The sequence below is a fragment of the Thunnus maccoyii genome, chromosome 2 (genome assembly GCF_910596095.1).
Source record: "Thunnus maccoyii chromosome 2, fThuMac1.1, whole genome shotgun sequence".
Taxonomy (NCBI): Eukaryota; Metazoa; Chordata; class Actinopteri; order Scombriformes; family Scombridae; genus Thunnus; species Thunnus maccoyii.
Window position 1 is genome coordinate 14,117,775 of NC_056534.1, and position 24,004 is coordinate 14,141,778.

The window sequence follows — 24,004 nt, forward strand, 5'->3', positions numbered from 1 at the left end:
TCACTACTCAGTACTGTTTCTGGCATACTGTATGTCAAAATTTACATATTACAGGCTATGTTGTCATTAGATCAAACAAGTGCCCTTAACATCTCACAACCCGTCGTCGTTCCCTGTCCTGAAAGTCTTATAATGGAAGTGGGTGAGTATGCTAAAAATGTAGACTGAGTGAGAGTCCATATTATAAAAGGCACAACCTTAAGTGCATTGGGAGGAACACTTGTATGCTGCGTCCTCCTCCGCTGGTTATCTACATTTGAAATGGAGAGATGTTGAACATTTCTACACAGAATTCAGCTCCCCTTCGTCAGCCAATAGCTGACTGACTGGGTGGCTCTCTACCTTACCGTAATGGCGGGTCACTGGCTCCCGTCCACTTGCTATGATTATAATGACCTTGGTGGGGCTGGGGCTTGAAAACATTGGATTAAGGGGAAAGGAAAATGAGAGGAGGTTTCCATTTCGCTCTTGGCATAAAATTTGTGGGGAATTTCTGCCAAGAATCCCCCACCTCACCACCACAGCCACGTCCCCCCCCTCAAGTTGATGGGGCTTGGGTGCTCAGCCGGTGTCGGCCAAGTGGAGCTCAAGCGAATAATGATACACAGGCTTTAACTTAGAAATGAATTTAAGGGCAGGGGAAAGGTGGTGGATGCCTCACTCACCATATACTGTCGTAGAGAGCTTAGAAACCTGCTTTCAGTGAACATTCGTATTCATTGGCCGAACCGGACCTGGCCTTTTGTGTTTTTACGTGATAGTATCTGAAAACACTGAGGCTGATGTGAATTAAGAGCTGGTTCTGTAAGGTTTAATGGGCCTGGTTTGAAAAAGAATTGAAGCTTCAAGCTTTGAATCAGTACTTTAACATAATTGTTAGCCTCATTTACCTCTTTGAAGAACTGAGAAGACACATATTCAGCTGAGTGGTTTATCATCATTTCAGTAATAAGTTTCAGAGTTCATTCAACTTAAAAATAAATGTTTCTCAAGAATCAAAGCTCTCAATGAGACTGTCTTATCTAAGAATAATGTGAAATAAGAGTTTGCTCAAAATAACTTCCTTCACGTTTCCGTTTAATAATTCTTTTGATGTAATGTGCCTTTTTTTATTTCACGCAGTACATTATAATATCGCTATAGAACTAGGCTAATGCCTGAAATCATTAATTGATTGACTGAATACTGATGCAGATTTTTGTGGTAGTAAGTGAAAAATATCATTCCTACAATTTCCTCTCTCCCCATCCTGCACCTTTGTATTCATCCAGGCAAAGTTTATCATTTGGGACCTACTGAGCACAGCTCAACCAAAAGAAACAAACTTATATTTTAAAACAGGGGGTCAAGTACCTTGTTCAATACAACATTGCCGGTAGTTGTTGAAGGAGATGACTCACTCTATCCAGATTTCTGCTGCCTATCCAGAAAATCTAACTGTGGAATTTCTAGTCATAAGGCTACTTACAGAGGCCACCATAAACTAGCACAGGTAATATAGCATTAATGTAGGAAATCCCCTTCACTGACAAACTGTATAACTCATAGTAGTCATATCCACTTTGTATTTTAATACCCCCTCTAGAGAGTATTAGTGATTGATTATTTCCACAAGTCGTTGCGTCGGCAAAGTGAGATTAATGCACAATACGGGACAATGAGGATGAAGATGTTCAGCTGTGACTGTTGCAGTTGGTAGTTTTTGTCGGAGTGTTTATGGGACGTGTCTTCATACCAGATTGTTTCATACAGAACTTTAGGCTCAGTACACCAGTGAAGAGCTGCGGTACGTTTTTAGCACAAAACACAAATTCTGAAGTGAAAATTCCACAAGAGAAGTGTGTTGGTTGATGACTGTAATCTAAATCATTTGTTGTTGTTGTTGTTATTATTATTATTATTATTATTATTATTATTATTATTATTATATAAAGTTTTACCAATTTTTCTCCTAATTTTATATATTCAAAATAAAGGCTGATATTGACTAAGTTGTGGCCCTTATTTTGTCTTATAAACTATATATTTTCTTCATTAAGAAATGTTTAAGGTCACTTGAAGGATCTCTTAGTAGTTAATAATTTAGTAACACAAACACCTTTTCAGCAGAAGAGCTGATAAAGTGCTCATATGCGCACTTAAGAGCCTAGTTGTGTCGATCCCAGAAGTCTAAAGTAGCTGCCTAAAGTTTGTAAGCTACTTACTTAACTGCAAAACGACAAAAAAGTGACAAAGAAAAATAATGTGCTGCTTTAAGCTTTGACAATTTTTAATATATTTATTTGATTCTATCATTTTGTACCATAATACTGTATAAGTACTGTGTCAATTTGACATTTAGAAGGTTTCATTTACTCAGACTTTTCAGACTTTTGACCAAAAGTTGCCTCTGAATGCTCGATCAGATTCTTGGTGTAGTTTACTTGTTCTTTAATCTATTGCCTGATTTAAAACACAACACTGTCATGTGGGCATATAACAGTGATGCTTGTATGTTTTTGTTATTTTTTTAGGAATAATCAAGAGATAAATATATTTATACTCAGCAAAGGATGGTTTCAAGAAAGTAATTTGGTACACTTATTAAACTTTTAAAATACTTCTTTCTTTCCTTTATGTTTGTGGTTTTTGTGGTTTTACTACTCTGTGGAAGATTGATAAAACAAACTATTGCACTTTACACCACAATTTAGTTCTAATCATAATATAAAAAACTTAAACTGAAACCATCAGCTTTTTTTATTTTTTTATTTTTATTTTTTTATAAAGATTACTTTTTTTTGGCATTTTGCCTTTATTTGAGAGTTAGTATAGTGAGACAGGAAACAAGGGAAGACAGAGGGGTGTGACATGCTGCAAGGGTCCCCTGGCCAGGAATCAAACTGTGGACATTGCGGTTATATGGTATGCTTCTTTAACCATTAGGCCACCAGGGCGCCCAAACTGTCACTTTTTAAAATGGTGAATCCCACATGAAAACATCTATGAATACCGAGTCAACTTGTTCAGCATCTTGTTCTTGTTCATCTTGTTCAGCATAATTGCATGTAAGTTGAAATTCACAGTGGAAATATAACGTTTTCCTCAGATGTCTGTTACCTAATAATTTCATAGTGCCTTCTCTTCACCAGAGAATCCTTTGCAGCACAGTAGTTGTCCTAATACCTCCAGTACAGTACCTGCCTGTCTGCCTGGTCTCAATCAGAACCCCCTCTGTGTGGAATGGAAGTGCCTCAGCCTTGGTAACGATTTTTCCCGTGTTGACAAGTCACAACATGGAGATCTACAGCTCGGAGAGCAGCCCTTTGGCTACGCAGAGCCCTGCTTGCACTGAGTAATAGCAATCTCACAGGAGTAGCAGGCTTTCAGCTGGCAGCAGTTCATACGGAACAGCTCGCCGGTGCAGCTGGGAAAGACAGAGCAGAGTGGAGAGGGAGAGAGGAGCTGGTGGTGGTAGCAACGGAGATGGAGGGAGGGAGGAAGTGGAGAGGAAGAGCTGTTAAGAGCTTTGGGCGGTTTCTCTGTTGTTGTACCACACAAGTGCATCCAGGCCCTGCAGGACAAGCCTTTAACAGGCATGAGGGATGGAGAGCATGAGAGAAGAGGAGGAGGAGGAGGAGGAGGAGGAGGCGGCGGCGGTGGTGGAGGAGGAGGTGGTGGTCTAGGGAGCTGAAGCCGGCCAGTCGTGCCAGACGCCCGCTCTAAACAGGGATGTGATTTATTGTTGGACTCTGTATCACGTTTCACTCCTAGAAAGACACTAAAATTACATTGTAGAGAAATAAAGAACTTCCTCAATCATCTTAGAAGAAAGACCCATCGCCTGTGGGCTGTGAAGAAATTTGGAGCATGTGGAGCATGTTTAACTAGCGCATGAAATAGGAAAGTTTTTGGCTTATGATGGCATTGGATTTTATTTTTTTGGCTATGGATTCTGCTTTGATCATTGCATTTTGACTGTTCCTGCAAACTTACTGCTCTAGCATATTTTACATCAACTGTCCATAAAGCTGCTTTTTTAAAATGTAATTCTGTGTAAGCCATCAGTGTATGTATATTTGGCTAGGGGGCTTAAAATGGCTTCTGGCCAACACGTTGATCTTTGTCGCCCTCGCTGAATGCACTCTGCACGGCGCAGTGCTATGAGATGACCTCACTTCCTGTGTGGGTAGAAGAGGGCAGGAGGCCTCTTACACACACATGTACACAGACATTCTCTCTTTCAAGCGCGGCCTGGCTCTAGTTAGCCTTTAGTGCACTAGCCAGGCTAACCCCTCTCTCCTCTTGGTGTGGAAGTGTTTCCACATTGCACATTTAGGCAGTCAAGAGCAAGGCACAGACTAATGTCTTTAACTAGCCAGGCTAACAGCTGTGTGTCTGCAGCTTTTTGGGACATAGGATCAGTTTAATAGGGAGATTAAAAGTACAGAGGAGGAGGAGGGGGGTGGGGGGTGGGGGGGGCTGTTGCAGACACAGGATAGTAGAACCATAAGGCAGTGACAGCTCTCTAGGGAAACAATATATCACCTCTAAAAGGAGAGTGGAAGTGTTTGGCTGCGGGACAAAAAATCCAGAGAAGTTAAAATCAGCGATGTGATGTCATTTTTGAGAAAGCCATTGTCAGTGCAGTATGAGGTTATTTATGATGCTGGAAATGCAGGTGACTGTCTTGACTCATTGTGTGCTGTAAAGAAGGCCTCCTCATTTGCATAATGTAGCCGTGCATCTCCTAGCGCATTAAAAGAACGACGTAACGCAGGTCGCATCCTTTGATTGTTTACTAAGGGCATTTGGTCGCTTGATTTTGCCCTTGTGATGCTAATGAGATTAGCTAATCGCTGCCAATTTGAACTTGAAATTGAACATATTAACTCTCAACAGTTAAGTATGTATATAAATAAATACAAAACACTATTAACACATTTACATAACAAATTCACATGTTAAATAAAACTAACCCAACTACAATAATTTAGCACTAAATAACAGTTACAGTACTAATAACAACAGCAAAATAAATGTTGAGTCGGAATCAGTAATTGTCTCCCTAACGCCTGGGCCACCGTGGTGCTGAGCAAAACTCGGGAGAGACTCTGCAGTCAGACGTTTCTCCGTTCTCGAGTGGCTGAGATTGTTACTAAAATGAAAATAGCTGGTCCACCTTAAATTTCAGTCCACCTTAGGTGAGCCTGGTCAGGTTAGTCTAACCCATTGTCGCTGACCCCCTTCACTTAAATCAGCAGGTGGCAAGCAAGACACGGGAACCTGGCTTGGATCTTGACGAGTTGTAGCATTTATTCACTGACAAATATCCTAAACTGTACACACACTGCACTGCTACATTCACAGCTTTGCTCCAGTCGCCAGCATCACCATCACACACACACACGTTCTCTCCCTCGACCACACACAATCTGGCATTGAAATGAAGCACCAAAATCTGCGTTGCGATTTGGTCCGGTAGGTACCGGTTGTACAGGAACTAGTGCCATATTGGCACCGGGTTTCGGTACCCAACCCAATGAGGAGCCCTTTTAGCTCATGGTACCTGTAAGAACAACAACCATAAATAAAAACAAAGTAAGCTGGATAAATTAGCTAAGTCGCATAATGAATGAACGAATGAATGAATGTAGGTAGCGAGTTATTCATCTGAATCAGATGGCTCAGCTCACGATTGCCTGTATATTCCCACTCCCCACGAGTGTTTTGAATGGGGGCCATGTTGGTTCAGATTGCCATGTCATTAATCCCTCGTACTCTACAGGGGAGTGGTCAGCAGCAGATGTATTTGCACTTCCTCCAGAAGGTTTTCTAGATTAGCACAAATCCTCCCAGAAAAACCGTTTAAAAACCTCATTTGGCACGCACAACCAGACTTTGTGCTCATAACTGGCCAAAGAGAGCCATCCCTCCCTCTACATCTCATTCTCTCTGACGCTCGTGATTTTTTTTTTTTGTCCCCCCCTCCACCTTGTGGTTCTCAGAGCTTAGCCCCATGTCGATTTGGACAGAGCAGTGTAATTGTTTGGAAACTCGGTTCTGTCATTTGCATGTTGCAAGCAGCCACTTTTCCAGTTTCAGTGGTTTGACCTTGTTGTACCTGCCAGCCAGAAATGAGATCATCAGAAGAGTAGACGAGAAGCTGACATCTCTCCTCCACCTACCCGTGGCTTTAAGTGATGGTTGTCATAGCAATCATTATGCCACAGAACAGACTCAGTGGGTGAAGGATGGCTTTGAATGCGGCAGCCTCAGGTCACAACCTGGTTATGACAGAAAAGATAGACCTGTGAGGGTTGGTTGCTGTACACAGTCTGCACAAAGTAAACAGCCGCATACATCTCATGTCAGGTTCATATAGATTTCAGTCGAGATTGAAATTACTGAGGCAATGTCTCTTTTTATACCTTGAAGAAAGCGAGGCAGGTATTGGTATAACAGAGAGGGAAAGAGCAGCATGGGGCGAACAATGCCTCTCATTCCCATCAGCTGCCCTGGCCAGCATTTAACATGGAGATTGGAAACGGAATAAGCTCTCCCCCCATTCTCCCTGGACCTGCATGTAAATGAGGTTAGCGGTTAGCATTTCCTGCTGTGCCACAGCAATTCTTCTCCCTCTCTTGCTCCCTCTTTTTCTTTTTTTTTCTTTTTTTTTTTTTTTTTTGATAATGGCCTGAAAGTGCTCCCCCCTTCCTCGAGTAGGGACCGGGACCAATCCTGATTAGTGTCCCTGTCCTAAGTGACAGGCTAAAATCCAAGCAGGCACTGCCTTGGGCGCCTCTGCCAAACAGCCGTCAAACCAATACCACCATAAAAAAAGGCATCTTTTTTCCCTCCCCCCCTCCTCCCCCTTAATTCTCAAGATTCCCTCCTTCTTTCGTCTTCCTCGCTTCCCTGCTCATTCTCCCCTGCCGTCCTTTCTGAGTGTCTCTAATAGACACTGCCTCCATCGCTCTAACACACTGTCCCCTTACATACATGCATGCACATATAGAATTACCTCTCACTCTACCCCCACCTCCCACCGGACCTTGCTTTGTCTCCCTGGGTGGACCGGCTGCTATAGAGCCGACTGTCCCTTTTGCCAGTAGGGTGATTTACAAACAATACATGGACGCTGTACACACTCCCACCTTCCACCCTCCTACTCTCTCTCTCACTTCTCTTCCACAGACACACAATCACCTCTGTGAGGAGCTTCAGTATGCCAGAAAACTACACAGCAGGGTGATGGCCTGTTCTTTTCGCACTTGTTCCAAAGAATGTACCCTGTCTTCTCGAGAATGCTAGCGCGACATCCATGTCTTGGTTGAACGAGGTTACTTTGTCAAGAAAAATTGATGGGATCTCACTAGTATGTCAGTGGCTTATAATTAGTAGTTTTCAAAACCAGATGAAATAATAACCTGAGCTTTATTCATGACAATTTTGCTTCAAATAAAGCAAATACGTGAGGGAGTTATGTTGTACGGTCGGTGGCATATGCTAATTACTCTGTTTGAGAACAGGAAAATGCGAAAAGTAAGAAAGAACAAAAAAATTACTGTTATATCTCCATGGCAGCTGTAATAAACTGGTTATCATCGTGCTGCTGTCTGGATTTGTTACTATGCCAGTCTGTTGGATACACTGTGTACATTATACGCTGTAAAACAACCACTGCAGCACAGCAAATTGATCTGGTTATGTCAATCAAAGGTGATGCTACCAAGTACACGTTAAGTGAGCAAGCCAGCACAGAGTAATGATGGGAAGTACAATAGAAAATGCAAGCTGTTGTTATCCCTAATATGTCCGACACACAATTTCTTGCATTTTTCACACATGTGCATGTAACAACCTCTAAGTTTTTTTTTTTTGTTCTACCATATGTGGTCTTTTCAAGTGTGCTGCATGTGTTTCTATTCAGTTTCACAAAGAAGGATGCCACCCACATATGCCTATTTCTATGAGGCAGCACGGCTGAAGTCTTTATGAATATGAACAGCTCTTTCACGCAGAATCAAGAGATTGGACTGTGATGTATAGCATTTAGACACCGTACTGGCAGTGAGCCCCATTTATCAAGGAACTTGTGAATGAATTTTTCCCCTTATCTTGTAAGGACATTTACTGGACATTTACAAAAAAACAATTATGTATCTCAGTTGCACTTTTAAGTGGAACCTTTTTTGTGTTCGGGCCAGTGACACGTTTGGCGTCTGGCTTTTATTCACAATAAATGGAGTGTTATATCATGACTCATGATAGCAACGCAAATGGTAACCAGTTGAGGATAGACTATATTTTTATTTAAATTAAAGCAATATTGTATTTTGTCTTTAGCCTACAAGAATTGGTGCAGTAAAGCAAAGAAAGAGCTTATAGACCTAAATATTAACCCAAAGAAGTACTTAAAGTAGACTCAAGTCATGAAGATTATGATAGATACATATTTGAATAAATTTGGCTCTTGCCATACCCATGTGACCAAGAGACAGCTCTTTTGAGCAGAATGTCTGGTCAGCAGTTTTAAATGCTGGGATTAGATTTGTGATACTAGAATAATACCCATCACTGGCACCTTGCTGTTTAAGAAACCAACACACGCTCATGTGTTTTGGGATCATTTCCTCGCTCTCCTCCTTGAATAGAAACCTGTTGCACCCTGTTAACAGTTGTTAATTAGTAAAAAATTACCAGGAAATGCACCACACTTCCACCAACAAACAGGTAAAGGTTGTCTAATGAGCAGGGGACTAACCTTTTGAAGGTACCGCATAGTATGTTTGACCTTTAATACTTTTTAAATTTATTGTACTAATTACTACTTAATTAGTACTAATGGTATTTCCGTCAGTTCGGTAGTTTGAGTTATCCTGATCCGCAGACAAGTTACTGTCAGTCAAAATATTTTTTGAGTTTTTCTTATTCATTAGGTAGAGAGCTGCACATAGAATTGCTTTCAAAGATAGGAGGGTGTGTGTACAACCTCGTTGGACATGAGATATACTTTTCAAATGGCTGCTGAGATTATTTCCCAGTGCTTGTAAAAGTGATTCAGTAAAAAAAAAAAGCATGACTCATCATTACCCAAAAACACTCCAAGCAGTGAATAAGTCATTCATAAAAAATGATAAATTCTGTCAGTCATCTTGACAGTAAAAATCATCCAGTTGCCCGCGGCCAGTAAAATGCTGACCAGGGCCAGATGATTGGCCAAACCAGTGCCTTGGGAATACCAGTATGCTGGTTTTAGTATTTCTCACCTTGTAATTAGCCAGTTAATCCTTCCCTCGCCCTCGCTGCAGCACTGGCCACTCCTTCATGTTGTGCTTATTTGTTCCCAGTAAGAATCAATGCCACCTCAGAGTTGGTCAGGGATCCAGTAGCTTGTTGAGTCAGTGCACTTACGATATGTGTGTGTGTGTGTATATGTATGTATGTATATATATATATATCACACCTTTTGTCAGTGATAATTAGTAAGTTTAATCTGGCTAATTTTAAACAGCACCACCTCTTACCACAAATACACACGTTACACACAATCAGAACTAGCAGCAACCACTTTATATGCATGCAAACTGGCTAACTGACAACTCTTTCCCTGGTCTCAGAGGGTTGCAGGAGAAATTCATCCATGGTTATAGATACCACTACTTTACTACCACTAGAGTACAGTACTACTACTAATAAATCTAATCTGCGTATTTGTGCACTTTTATATGTTGTTTTGATGAAAGCCAGCTGTTCGGGATGCCAGAAATCATTGAGATTTTGGCATACAGTTTATACCATGGTTAACATGTCTGGGTGTGTTAGGTTGTTGTGTTTGTAAATCAATGAGCAGGACTGTTTAATGGCAGTATTGAATTGTTACATGGTCCCTCGGAGTGGCAGTTAGAATTTGCATGTTGCCTTTACAACTGAAGCCAACCTCACTGACAGGTTGAGAAAGAAATCAGGAACATTATTACAGACTACTAAAGGCCAAACCGAAGAGATGAAAGGTGCTGAAGCGCTAACTTTGCAGGTATCACTTCAACACCTTCACTTTCACTTAACACACATGCTTACAGTACCCATGATCAAGAGCAAGCAGCACCAAGCCTGTATGGTGGCAAAATAGTTAACTGAAGCAAGCTCTTAATATTTGTACACTTTCCACTCTTGATTTGATAAAAGTCATCATCTTGCGAGATAATGAGCGAGAAAATAATTTCCATAATGTTTGGCTGCCATTGACGATCTTTATCGTCATTGATTATGTTGTACTGTTGGCAAACGGGATGTGGTTATAAAGGGGATGTACTTGACGTCGCTCCTTGTGTGACATTCAGCACTTGATATTTTACATTCTCAACTGAAGTCAAGTGATCAAACGGGTTGAGAAAGAATTCAGGCTCTTCACGCTGTTAGAGACTGTTGAAAGCTAAACCAAGGAGAGGCAAGGTGAAGCGATAAGATACCTTTGCAAGGGCTGTATAAAAATTACTTAAGAACATGATTTTCTGAATGAAACAAAATCACAATATTTTTTTTTTTTTTTTTTTTTTACAAATTTGTCCAGAAAACCATATCTTTTGAAGTTTTTTTTTTTTTGATTTGATCAAGCTGACAAATCCTGCCAGGTGTCTATATGTCTTCAGGCTTTCAATATTGGACTACATTTACAGACCACTGAGTGTACAGGTCATTGCTGATGCTGACGGCCTTTAGTTTGTCAAGATATTACCTTGTTTTTCTTGGGTATTGCAGTTCTCCACAATCATATCAGCTATATGTGTTTGTTTTTGCTACTTAGGCTATTTCAATGCGTACCATCCTATAGGTTGTTTGAGACTAACATCCAATACTCACCTTGAAACTGCAATGCATAGACAAGCGAATTAGGGAAGTCACTTTTCCAGTCATACGATGCATCATTCTGCTTTTTTCAGTTCATTACATTGAAGAGTATGAAAGAAGAAGAAGAATACTGTATACACAAACATAACCTCAAAAGTCTTTCATAGTTCAGAGTCCACTCAGGCCACTCGGTTGACATGTTGATTGGTAAACAGAGATTGGATTTGACAGTCTCATGTGTAAAAAGATGTTTCAACACATTCTGAAGCTGTTTTCGGGACGGTGACATTGAACGTCGGCTTGTTTTTAACTCACCAATTAGTGTCATTTGCTGGGTAATGCAGTTTGCTTTCAAGCTTGGGTTGGAAATTATTGCCAGTATAATAATCCTGATCACTTAGCGAGATACTCTGTGTGTGTTTAACCACAGAGGGTGTTCTTAAGTGAGATAAAAAACGTTTTTAAATTGCGGTATGCCTATATATATATCTGGTCAATTAGATTAGGTCGATCAGGCAGGTTTAGCTGTACTCTAATGGTCTCACACACCGTATTCACACATTTACATCAGGATGATGTTGCATGTGCAATGGAAAATGACAATCTATTCAGGAATGTGGCAGAATTTCAATATAGTCCTTAATGCATGAGCAACATGAACTGCATAGCTAATATGTGTATTAATCCTAACTTTTACACACTTTTTAATTGCAGGGTAATATATGTAACACCCACGCTGAGCTATAACAGACTATCAGATCATACAAGCATACAGTAAATGATATTTTAGTGATATAAGTATTATCATAATACCATAAAACGACTGCATGTACAACTCTAATGATGACATGGTTTGTCCAGACCATGCTCGGAAATTTAAAGTCCTAGCTGAATCTTTTCAGGGCAGGACAATAAAACGTCTGATTACATTTTTGTTGTTATCTCCTGTGTCAGTTTATGCTGCAGAGATGTGATAGACATACCACTCCTCTCCTTCAGCAGTTTAGGTCCATAGCTTTGATGACACATCTGAGGTTATGAGCAAGTTTTTTTCTTTTTTTTTTTTTTTAACATGAGATGCTAAAAATGGAAGGGAAAAATAAACCAGGGGGTAAAGTGCACTTCATCTGCAATGAGGAATTTCAGAGGTCTGGGGCTCTCAGTCGTCTCATTCTCTTCCAAGAACACTTCTCCTTCCTGTTTCACCTCTGGCATGCCGCCTAAAGTACCCACAAACCACGGAGGCCAAGGCCGAAAATACACAGATGGTAATTTGCACTACATTTCAATACGACTCGACCGCCATTATATATAGCCCTGCTGCCTGAACCCTGATCCTTACTGAGAGTATCCTCTCACCTCAGATTACAACTAAAAGATGGCCTCTTTATGTCTTTGTCACAGACTACCAGTTGGATAGGATAACAGTTAGTTGGAGTTAAAAGGGAGTAGTTGATTCAGAGTTTTCATAAATGTTAAAATTTATAACAGGAACTTTGATTAATACACAGGAGGATATTTTTCCCTGGATCAAGATGTCGTGTCAACATAATTAATCGCTAGAATGATGTTTAAAAGTCTAACTCTTGCAGTGAAGAAAAATAGGTTTTTTTCAGGTTACTGAAAGTGACGGCCTTGACTACATACTGCATAATAAAAGAACAGTTTATCTAAGGTACACTTTATTTAAGTGGGTAAATAAGAGTTGTGTTACTTACTAACTCAGGGCACAGGGAATCACACCGATACCAAGTTCAAGAAAGGTTGTATGACATTTTCCCTCAGCAGTCAGACATCTTGCCCATTCCCCTTGGTGGTTGTCATGTTTCATCAACTTTCTAATGGAAATAACATGATGGATAAACTTCGGAGCGGTTATCAGGTTGCTCCTGCAAAAGAACAACAGCATTTAACAGATTGATGGCACATAAGTTCATGTAAAGGAGGGGGGGGGATAAATATATGTCTGCTAGCTCCCACTCATCCGGCTGGATTTAGAGCATCTGTATTTAATTTATTTTTAATATTTGTATTCCCAGTTCCTGGAGACGGGTGAAAGAGGAAGAGGGATGAAGGGAGAAATTTACAAGAAGGAAAAAGGGAGCATGTGGGTGTGAAAGAGATCAAGCAAGTGAGAGATTATGGAAAAGGGAAGGGAAGCGATCCTGATCCAGTGTGTCCCAATTAATGGAATTACCTTCCTCCTTGGGAGGACTGTTAGTCATTTGCAGAGACGTGAGCCCGCCAGAAAAGCGTCTCTCCCACCATATTGTCCAGTGAGCGCTAATAAGGCAGTCCTGACCGCCGGGCTTGCTCATTAGCATAGCCGGCGGCAGTGGCAACCCCCGCCAGGGCCCAGCCGGACACTTAATGCCGTGGCTCCTTCTTCACTACATCCATGCTCACTGCCTTCCTTCCTATGTCCTCACCCCCCCTGCCCTACCTCCTTAACCCACCCCCAAAAGAAAAACAAATGCACACACACACCACTATCTCCCTTCCAGTCATACAGGGAAGATATGAGGCTAATCATTTTGGCGATGTGAATGTGATGGCTTTAGTCTTGGTATGTTGTAGCAGTCCTTTATTCTGTCTCACTTTTTATGGCTTAGCGGTCAGCACTCTTTGCGATTTTTAGTGATTCCCTGACCTGCACCACCTCTCTCTCTATCGCTTGCTCCCTCTCTCTCTGCCTCTCTCTCGTTGCTATATTAGCTCATGGGCATGGCTCTCCTTTTGACATCGCCACAGTATTGATGCACCCCCGTCCAGCCTTAATCGGCTAATGGCCTCCTCTTCTTTCCTGCCCAGCCAAATCAACCCCTCCCTTCACCATCCTTCTATCTGTCCCTTCCTTCCTTCGCCTTCCCGTCTCCTCTCCCTCCACTGTTCAGGCCTGGGGTCAGTGAGGCCAATTTTCATGCCTGGCTAAGTCACAGAATAGCTTTGTGTGCGTGTTTGTGTGTGTGTGTGTGTGTGTGTGTGTGTGTGTGTGTGTGTACTAGAGAAAAAGAGAAGGAATATGTTAGTCAGCAACAGCCTCACACAAGTCATGTGGTGCGTGACCTCCTGACCTACCTTTACTCCAGTCCCTTGCTCTTCTCTCCCTTCTCTAACAAGTGACAAGGTTAGCCGAAATCCGGCTGACTCCTGTACTGAACTTGTACGTATGTGCATGCACACACACACATACATGCCCCCCTCTCTGACCTAGAAAAGCCATGGCCAAAATAATCCTGCCAAGTTCACAAATGGAGATTGTTGACAGCACTGCGTGGTGAAACAATGAACAAGTACACTACCTGTAATGTCCAACTGTTTTTAGTTGTAGTTACAAGCTGTGGACTCCCTGTCTCTTTTTTTTGTAACAGTTTAACACAACATGCAGGTTTCCAAACATTGTAAGTTACAACAAAATATATCTAGGTCTTTAGTGTTTCTCTCTGGTTAAGCTCAAGGCCCATCTGCAAGGTTTTTCGCTTTATGAAGCTTCAGCCACCACTTCGACTTGTTATGGCTCCCTCTTTGTCTATAAAGTGGTGGCGCTATACATCTATGTGGCCCAGAGAGAAAATCCCCGGCCGCTGCACCACTGAATCACCAGTGTGTGTGTGATAACAGATCCAGACTGCTGAGCACCCCGCAGCTGTTTGTCTCAACATGCAAGTCATCCCCGCCATTACACCGCTAAATGGTTCCCTTTCAGTGGCAGACGCTTGCCGCCTCGGCCTGTATCTCCATGCCTCCATCACTGGAGGGGGTTTGCAGTTACTGTCGCCGAGCCAGCCACCGTACCGGAGGCTAAGCAGTTGAATGTGTGTCAGAAATAATGCAGTGGGGGAAGGACTTGTGCATTAAATCACATTCTTGGCTGCGCATTTGTAGTTTAAATGTGTATGCACATGCATATGATTGTCCCTATGTGTGTGGTGGGCATACAGCAGCAGTCGCGAGTACAGAGTTCAGATGAAGCCCCCTTAGAGCTTGGGCTGGAGACCATGACCTTGGGAAATGTCATTCCGCCCACAGGGTGGCTCGCCTGTGACACACAAAGACATGGTAGTGGAGTGCATCAGTGCACTGTAGCATTGTGGCAAAAGCCTAGTGGTGTAGTGTTGTGTTCAGCTGCACCTAACCCTGAGGTTTGAGAGTGAACCAAGGAAGCAAGAGAGTTCATCCTCAAAGCTGAGACCTTGGGTCAGCAATCTAGCGATTTCCCTCTAACCACATTACAGCCATTAGTGGCTCTTGCTGCTTTTCACATGTCACATGGAAATGGGTCAAGCCCTGCCCTGCATGACTCACTGGCTCTTTCTCTCTCTCCCTTTCTTTCATTCCTGTTAACCCTACTCAGGTGGCAAAATCAAGGAGCATGGGAAATTGGGTTCACAATTGGCACATTATGGTGTTTTCTTTCACCTTTTGTAACAGACTTAAGCAATGAGGAGATTCATGGATGATTAGTTTGCTCATCAGTCTGTTATATCTTGCATTGTTTGTCCAGGCGATTTCAATTAGACAAGGGGTTTTAGACAGTTTTGGGAATGCCCTAAGGCCAGTATTATAACTTAATCCATTGCTTTTGTTTTTGCCATCTGACATTTTCTGTCAGTGTTTGTGCGAGGCAGAGATGAGAAGATGTTGCGAAGTGTGTAAGCCCTGTTTGATATCTGTTGCAGCAGGAGAGTAGCGGTCATAGTGGGTTGTGATTGTGGTCACCTTTGTGGACCACGGTGAGTCACGCTGGCCAGATGTCAGCCAACTCTAATGATCCTAACAGGTTGCCGGGCTGGGTTGCTTGGCAACCATTTTGCCTCTGCCTGTAAACAGAGAGCAGACCCACCAGGCCTCTGTCAGGGTTGCAAGGGTGAAGACAGCTTTGGTGTGTGTGGACGTATGTATGTTGGTGTGTGAGACAATTAAAGTAATTCTTTCATTCCCTAATGTTTTTGCAACTGTACAAGCACCCAATTTTTCTCAGGAATCTCAACCAGTTCCTTTTTTATCAGATGTTTCATGAGGTTGTGTACAGAAACCCAAAGAGGAGGGGAAAAAAAAGTCAGTTTTGACATTTTGTTTTGCCCAGGCTTGGTGCTTTTGACATATTCTTATGGAGGTTTGTTAATATGTATCAGGAATATTCACTTTTCTTTGTTCGTCCTTGTCTGGCAAGCTGTAATGTTTTGCTTATGAATATTGATACATGAAGTGTATATTAATGACCCTTGGTGACCTTAACCCTATCCTTATTGGCTCCCCGGTGGTATCTGCAGGCTCATGAATATTAATCTAGTTCTGTAACCTCCATTACCCTAATCTTTGCTGTCTAGCCTCCCAGAAGGACCCGTTGTCATGGTAACCCCTTTACTAGACTCTTCCAGACCAAGGGTGGGAAAAATATGGTTAAAAAAGGAAAGAAAAATCTAAATTACTCAAACATCTTCTGGGATGCGCCTTGTGGAAAGCTGCCATTATATAAGAAAAAGTGAATTTGTATAGCAAGTCATTTTTGTGCCCTCCTTGCAGAGCACTGGAGTGTATTTATGCAGCATAAGATGGCCATTTGATTTGGGTTTGGGCAGGTAATTGTTTTTAAAAAAAAAATTTGTTCTGGTCAGGATTTCACCTAGTACAGATCACTAATTGCTCTGCAGCATCAGACGAGCAAGGATAGGAAATAATAAAAGAGAATGGTAAATAGTAATTTCCGATGTTAAAAGCTGTCTTCAGTCAGACAGAGGCTATGACTATGCCCTCTACTTAACTCTTAGTAATAAGTGTCTGGTTTTCACAATTCTCACTCAGGATACTCAGTGTTTAGCTGAACAATAATGCCTAGTCTGTCTTTGTTACTACTAATACTTGCACAGCTTTTGTTTTTGTTTCCCCGGGGTAAATTGTATGTCCTCTCTCCTCTTCCAGATTTGGACAGCAACGAGGAAGGAGGGCCTGACGGCGGTCCTGTGGAGGAGGAAGGCTGGTTTGGGAATGCTTCTGACACACGCTCAGAGTCGTCGTCCTACGGAGACACCCAGGATGAGCTCCTCCTGCCAAGGGGCTCCTCTCCCGATGAACGGCCTGGAGTCAGCGCTGGGTCCGGGGACCACGATACCTGCGGAGGTGAGAGCTCACTGGGTTGCCCCACACCCGTCCGTCGTGCCTCTTTGGAACTTCTTGGACTGGATGGAGGTGCATTCTCGGCCCAGGACACACTCTCCTCTGTGGTATCATCACTATATGGCGAGGCAGCATCTCGTGCCCTTGGAAAACCCCTCAGCAGCAACCTACGGCGCCTCCTAGAGGCTGGGTCGCTGAAACTTGACACAGGGGAGCTCCTGGGTCGGTCATCCAGGGGAGGTGCAGGTGGGGAATCCCCTCCAATAGGTCTAGCCCCACCCTTGACCCTGTCCCCGTCTTCCCACCATGCCCAGCAGTTAAGTGCTCTTGCCCGTAAACTGGCCAATAACAACAACAACAGCGGCTCAGCCTCACCAGCCTCCTTGGCCCCCTCAGTCACTAACATTAAGCAAGAGCCCCTTGACCCCTTTAACTCTGTCACCCCTAGCAATGGAAGTGGCTTTGTATGGGCAGGTGTTGCAGATAAGTGGCCGCCAGCCAGCTGCTCCACGCCCTGCGGCTCCAGCCTGTCCCCGGACTCTGCAATCCAGAAGTTAAAAGCAGCAGCGAATGCTGTACTTCAAGACAAGAATGCCGTGGCCTCCTCCTCAACAACTTCTTCTTCCTCCTCCTCCACCTCTGCTTCATCTGCAGTGCCCACCCTTGGAGGGGGTGGTCGAGGAGATGATGTGGTGCGCTTTGATGCCTTCAACTCTCCGTTTAGCCCGCAGTCAGCCAGCTCCACCCTAGCTGCACTTTCCAAGAAAGTCAGTGAGCGGAGCCAAGCCTCGTCAACGGCCAGTGCTGCCACTGACCACCAAGCCTCAGCAAGTTCCTTTCTCTCACTTGTGTCAATGACCTCCTCTGCTGCCTTGCTCAAAGAGGTGGCAGCCAGAGCAGCAGGAAACATGCTCGCAGAGAAGAAAGAGGGGTCCCCATTGGTGACTGCTGGGGTCCTCCAAGAGGATGTGAAACCCCTGCTGGACAAGAACCAGAAGGCACCCACGCCATCTACACCCACCCAGAGCCTAGAGTTGTTGTTGCCCTCTACTCCAAAAAGCAGAGGCAAACCCAACAGCCAAGCAGGTAATCTAAATGAAAAATAAAATGTATAATAGTGGTAATACTGCATTAATAAAAATAATACACTAGGGTAGAATAACACTCAGCTTATTAGGTGCATTTTTGGATATATTGCCAGTTGAAAGATATTTTTCTTCATGGAGACAAAAAAACACACTCAGCCTGATTTTGTTTTAAACACAGAATCAGACTATTTTGATGTTACAATGAAATGAATTGACCTTATATTCTTATAGGAGAGAAAGGTAGTATGACGGTTCAAGATCATTTCAGCTGCACTTAATTTATGGAAATGTTTTAATCTTCCTTCATTGTGCCCTTTTCTTTTGAAAAAATAATAAAATTAAGTTAAGTTCAAGATATATTCAAGGATATATTTCCCCTATCATTATACTTCTTTCCATTCAGCATTTACCAAATAAATAACACCACTTTTGTCATGAAACATGATTTGAAACTGTGCAAATTAAAACCAATATTGCAATGGAAGTGCAATTCTAAATAGATAATGTGTCTTTGCTGTCATAGTGTGGAGCTGCAGGTTTACTTGTCATCCGATAAAACACAATTATGAACTTCCATGACATGTTTTCTCTAGTTTCGTAATGGTTCTGTTCTCACCTCACTGGCGCTGAAGTAGCAAGTAGTGTAGCCTCAGTTTAACTGTCAGCCGAGCAGAGAGCATAGCCGAGAGAAAACAGCCCTGGCTGGCCTTCTAGTCTGGGAAATGGTCTGTGGGCTCAACAGGGGGTTCCGACTGAGACCTCACTGCCTTCCCAGACCAGCTCGTTTGTGCTCGGATGTGCGTGCTGCCAAAAGGGGGCCGTCAGTGTGTGCTCGGCACAGTGGGGAGCCCTGGAGTCCATATCCATCTCGGCAGCCTCCTCCTGGCTTCAACCCCCACTAACCAGAGCCCTCTGCACTGATCAGCACAGCAGACTTAAGGCCAAACACATCATACTTTCCACTGACTGGATACAGATGCGTGCACACTCTCTCTCTCTCTCTCTCCCCCTCTCATACTCACTCTCTCAGTTACTCACAAATGGCCATGCAGTATATTCTGTAAGTGTGTACTCAGATGTAGACGTGTAACCCAAACAAGGGTGCACACACAAAGATCTCACTCTTTACAGGGAGAGAGAAAGCTTCAAAGTGCAGGCTCTAACTAAGTAGCCTTTAGGGAGAACAGAATGTTTTCAGAGAGATGGATGGGCACTTTTGAGGGATGGTGTCGCAACCCCGCCAAATCTAAAATGGCTGGATCAAATTGACTTCAGACAGATGAGGCAGTCGATGTAATATTCTGTGATCTGCATGCTAAAAAGGGGGTCTGCTCTAACCTGCAAGCCGTCAAGGTCGAGCAGCGCTGTAAAAATGCAGGTAGTTGTTTGGTCGCCAGACTGAAAAATGTGACCTTGATTATTGACTGTCATGTCTTGTTTTATTGCCGTCCCTTGCCAGTTCCACCATAAAACTGTATTGCACTGGTATGTTCTACACTCTGCATATTTATACGGAAAGCTTAGTCCTCTTTTCTAAAACATGATTGTGATTACACAGGAAACAGACATGTTAAGTACCGAGATGAAGATACTAAACTCACACACATTTCCACTCCCCTGTTTTATTTCTGCTTCACTCACCTCAACTTAGTAAGCAGAAGTCATTTTTGCATTGTGATCTCTGCTGTGCTTTGAGAGGTTGGGCCGCAGATGGCGGTTTATTGTTGCAAATAGGCAGTCTCGAGGTTTTACACCTCAGGTCAATGAATGGCTGAGCACAGTAATTTCACCAAACACTGATTACCAGATGTTTTTCAAGGAACGGCACTGGAATACTTATGAAGCCATCCTGACAGGCCCTTGTAGAATTTGTAATGCAATCATGCCTCTTTCTAATAAGACCAATTAAACAGTAATGGATGCCGGATATGAAGCCAACAACAATAATCGAGATACTAAAACATGCCTGAGTTTTTACTTCCATTGTTCCAATGCTTCCAGCTGGCATTTCCCTTGATAGTTTTCACCATTAGGTGTGCAGTAGTTGCCTCTCGCAGATCTGTGCGAACTGTAGTCTGCATTTGGATAGGCTTCACTTTTATTTCTTCGCAGTAATAAAGGTGAATTTCAGCAACACTCTACATAAAAGACTGAAGTCTCGCTTTTGAAACTCCTTGAATCTCCTTTGTTAAATGGTAACAATGACCTGCTGTCCCCTCAAGGCTCTCCTGAGGATGGTGGCAAACCATTCCAGTGTCCTGTGTGTGGACTGGTCATCAAACGCAAGAGCTACTGGAAGAGACACATGGTCATCCACACAGGCTTGAAAAGCCACCAGTGTCCCCTGTGTCCCTTCCGCTGTGCTCGCAAAGACAATCTTAAGTCCCACATGAAGGTGAGATGATGGATATTCTTCAACTTGTGACCCTGTTCTATTTGTCACCCCTACCCGCATCATCTTTAATCAGTGGTTATTATGGCTCTAGGAATATAATTGTCAACATTAAAGGATATGCATGCTTTAGTTAAACTTGTAATATATCGTCTCCGTGGCATAATTAAACACTACTGCATGTTTGTTGTAGCACCTCACTGGTAAATATTACTGAAATGAAGCAAAAGTATCCTGTCTTTTCTCTTGGTGTCCTGTAGTGCCAGAGAGAAGTAGTGATTTGACACTTAAACCTGGCCTCCTTTTCCAGGTACATCAGCACCAGGACCGGGGTGAGACATTTCAGTGCGAACTTTGCCCCTTCACCTCCTCCCGTCACTTCAGCCTGAAGCTTCACATGCGCTGCCACCAGCACTTCCCCCGCACAGACGTCAAGGTGAAAGAGGAGCTCACTACCGACACGGAGGGCGAGGGCTCCGTGATGGGTGACAGCGGCTCCGCAGACCTGAGAGGGACGGAGGTGTCCCCGCTGCACTCAGACACTCAGCAGCAGACGTCCCCTCCAGTCGAGGCTTCCTCCAATCATGTCCACATCAAGGAGGAGCCACAGGAGAGAGACCTGTCTGTGCTCTCCCCCTTTAGCATCTGCAGGGAACGTCCCAGCAGCAGCGCCAACTCTCTGGACCTGCCTGGAGTTGGCGTAGGAGTCGGGGTCCGGTCCAGTCCTAGTGGTCCAACCACAGCCTCCCTCTTCAGCCCTGACATCACTACCAAGACGGCCACTGACCTGCTTATGAAGCTATCAGGTTAGCACAAACAATGAAATGTGAAAATCCACCAATGTATAGTATGTGCTGCAGTTAAAAGTTACCACTGTCCTACCTTCCTGAAGTTACATGGCTCGCATAGACACACTGCTGGCTTGGCTCCAGATAATACAAAACGTTTTTATCTATTGTACTGTTTTCCCAACTTGACTTTGTAATTGCAGTCATGGCAGTTCTGCTTTTATCAAAAGTAGTTCAGTTCCTCCAAAGTCGAACGCGAAGACATCCGTGCTAATCTCCAGCTCGATGTTGTCTCCCCTTTGCCTTAAGTCTTGTTTTGAATCTTCACTGTCACCAGAAATAACATTCGTAAGAAGTATAAACAGTTTCATGTTAATAGTTTCAGGTCAAGGCTGCAGTATGTGTCTGTGAGCTGTTTTTGATATATTTTAAAACAACGAGAGCCTGAAATGTCTGGGATTTAGTGCAAACATACGGTGAATAAACAGTATTGGCTTTTGACGATGGTAAATACATTAATATGTTTAGACTTTTTATGTGCATTAACATAGGGGGGGGGGCAAAAAGTAAATTCCCTTGAAATCCTTAAAAAAGTGAATTGAATAGGAATAGTTTACACAATATGGGTCGATTCAGACACACATGTTTTAGCTGTTGTGTTTCAGACTTTAACTATTATTGTGCATGTCGAGGATGTCAGGCATGTCTTCACTTGTACATATGTTTATTCTCAACCTCGGTTTCTGTGTCTTTCCCATGCGTATGGTAGAAATGTAGGCCGTGTCTGTGCATTTAAGCACCATATTTCTTTAAACTGGTCAGGACAACATCCAAAGAATTCAAAACTCACACAGACACAGGAATGTTGCCTTTTTGTATGTATAAAAGTTTTATCATGTGCAATCAGCACTCTGGTGTGTACAGTCACAAATAGCACCTACTTACTTTGTATTTGCTGGTACACATACTGTATATATTATTTGGGACAACAGCTCATTTCTCTTGAAAACAGATACTAAGGCTTGAAATATTCCCATAAACCCTGGATAAAAAAAACCCCGCCCAGCTGATGCAGAATTGGGGAAAAACACAGGAAAGACGTCACCTATGAGATCTGATTTTTACAAATCTAGTTTCTAAAAGATGTCTTAGTGATCTAGGCCCAATCCACGTACAAATTGGGGATACACAAGGCATCTGTTGCACTCAGCACATCACACTGATTTACTGGCAGCCTTCTTGTGTCATGCTACCTCTGCTAAGCAAAAGAGAGGAGATATTCTTTGCTTAAACACAGATTCCAAGCTTTTTTCTTCTTCTTTTTTTTTTTTTTTTTTTTTTAAAAACTAAGGTTTCTGAGGCTCTAAACATTGCTTTGCCAGACATGATTTTTTTTTGTTTTGTTTTGATTTTCATCAGTTAAAGTGCACCTCATGCAGTTTTTGTGCACCTTCATGATTAGTAGCAACCAAGTAAACCACGCACATGAAAATCAACTGAAGTACCACTGCCCAGCACTGAAGTCATGACCTAAATCAGACAGTATGCTCAAATCTAATCTAATGAATAAATAGTCTGTTTTGAGCTATATTTTGTTTGCTAACTGATATTCATTACAATACTCAAATTATATATCAGAGTTATTTATCCAGGCTGCTCCTTTTTTTTCTCGCTTCTTTTATACACAGCTCTAAAATTACACTTGAGTATTGCCCAATAGCACACCCTCAGTCCTCTGCTGTTGGCCACAGATTAGCTCCTCTGAAGCAGTGGGGGACTAAATGATTTGCTCAAGGGCACCTCGACAATAGTTGTTCAGGGATTAATTTTCCTCACCCACATATTGAAGTTGTTAGGTGATTCCAAGATCTGTAACCTCTAGGCATCTTCCCTCCTGCTAACAATTCTATATGTGTGTGTGTGTGTGTGTGTGTGTGTGTGTGTGTGTGGGTGTGTGCAGGTATTATAAAGACTGACAATGGTGAGAAATTTAATTCTAAAGGTGTTGAGATCAACTAAAAATGGTAAGAGACATGATTGTTTACAGGGAGCTACCTTACTTTGTTGGAAAGCCTTGTCTGAAAATGGAGCAGTCAGTTTTTTTTGTTTTTTTTTGTTATATTGTAAACTAAACCTACTGTGTACCTGGTTGTCTGCACCCCAAGACCTATGACAAATAGTAGCAGCAATGATGGTGATATTTTCTAATCATGCAGCAGTTTAAGACTCAAACTTTATCATGTAATATTTCCTACCTTTTGGTAAAGTTGCAATGTGATGTGAAGTTTTATAACATAATGATACAGCATTGTTTAAACAAGCTTAACAGAACATGCTGCTCTAAGGTATACTAGGTCCGGACCATGTTTAGATGCATTTCACCATGTTGCAAAATATCAAAGGATGAGCTTTGGCGACAATGGCAAGATTGATGGAAAAAGGTTGACCGAGGTTCAGCACCGGGGTCGAGGCTACGGCTGCCACTCTTCCACTTAATGCTGTGTAATTAGATTGAGATCTTGAGCGAGGATGGGAGGAAAAAACCCTGGGAACATTAGATTAATTAAAAATTTATGCATAATTCATAATTAAAAAGGAATTCATAATTTGAAATGATTAGCACCCTCAGCGCCATCCTGTGACCCCGCCAGGATGCACGGGGACTGGGCCGGCTTAGTTAACTCCCCCTCGATCTCGCACGCCCTGGCTCCACATGGATGCCCCCTGGGTGCCAGTTGCACTTCACTTCCAGACTGCACAATCAAGCTCAGGCAACTCCCGGAGGA

General features: G+C 42.7%; 1 protein-coding gene across 5 annotated transcripts in view; it reads left to right on the plus strand.

Annotated features, from left to right (window-relative positions):
* znf827 (zinc finger protein 827) overlaps window positions 1–24,004 on the plus strand; it is a 68,810-nt gene that overhangs the window by 9,854 nt on the left and 34,952 nt on the right. For all 5 annotated transcript variants that reach the window (XM_042399750.1, XM_042399744.1, XM_042399728.1 and 2 more), the window contains 3 exons: window positions 16,756–18,036; window positions 20,261–20,433; window positions 20,741–21,236. In XM_042399750.1, the coding sequence (XP_042255684.1) occupies window positions 16,756–18,036; window positions 20,261–20,433; window positions 20,741–21,236 (1,950 nt within the window). The remainder of the gene's footprint in view (window positions 1–16,755; window positions 18,037–20,260; window positions 20,434–20,740; window positions 21,237–24,004) is intronic.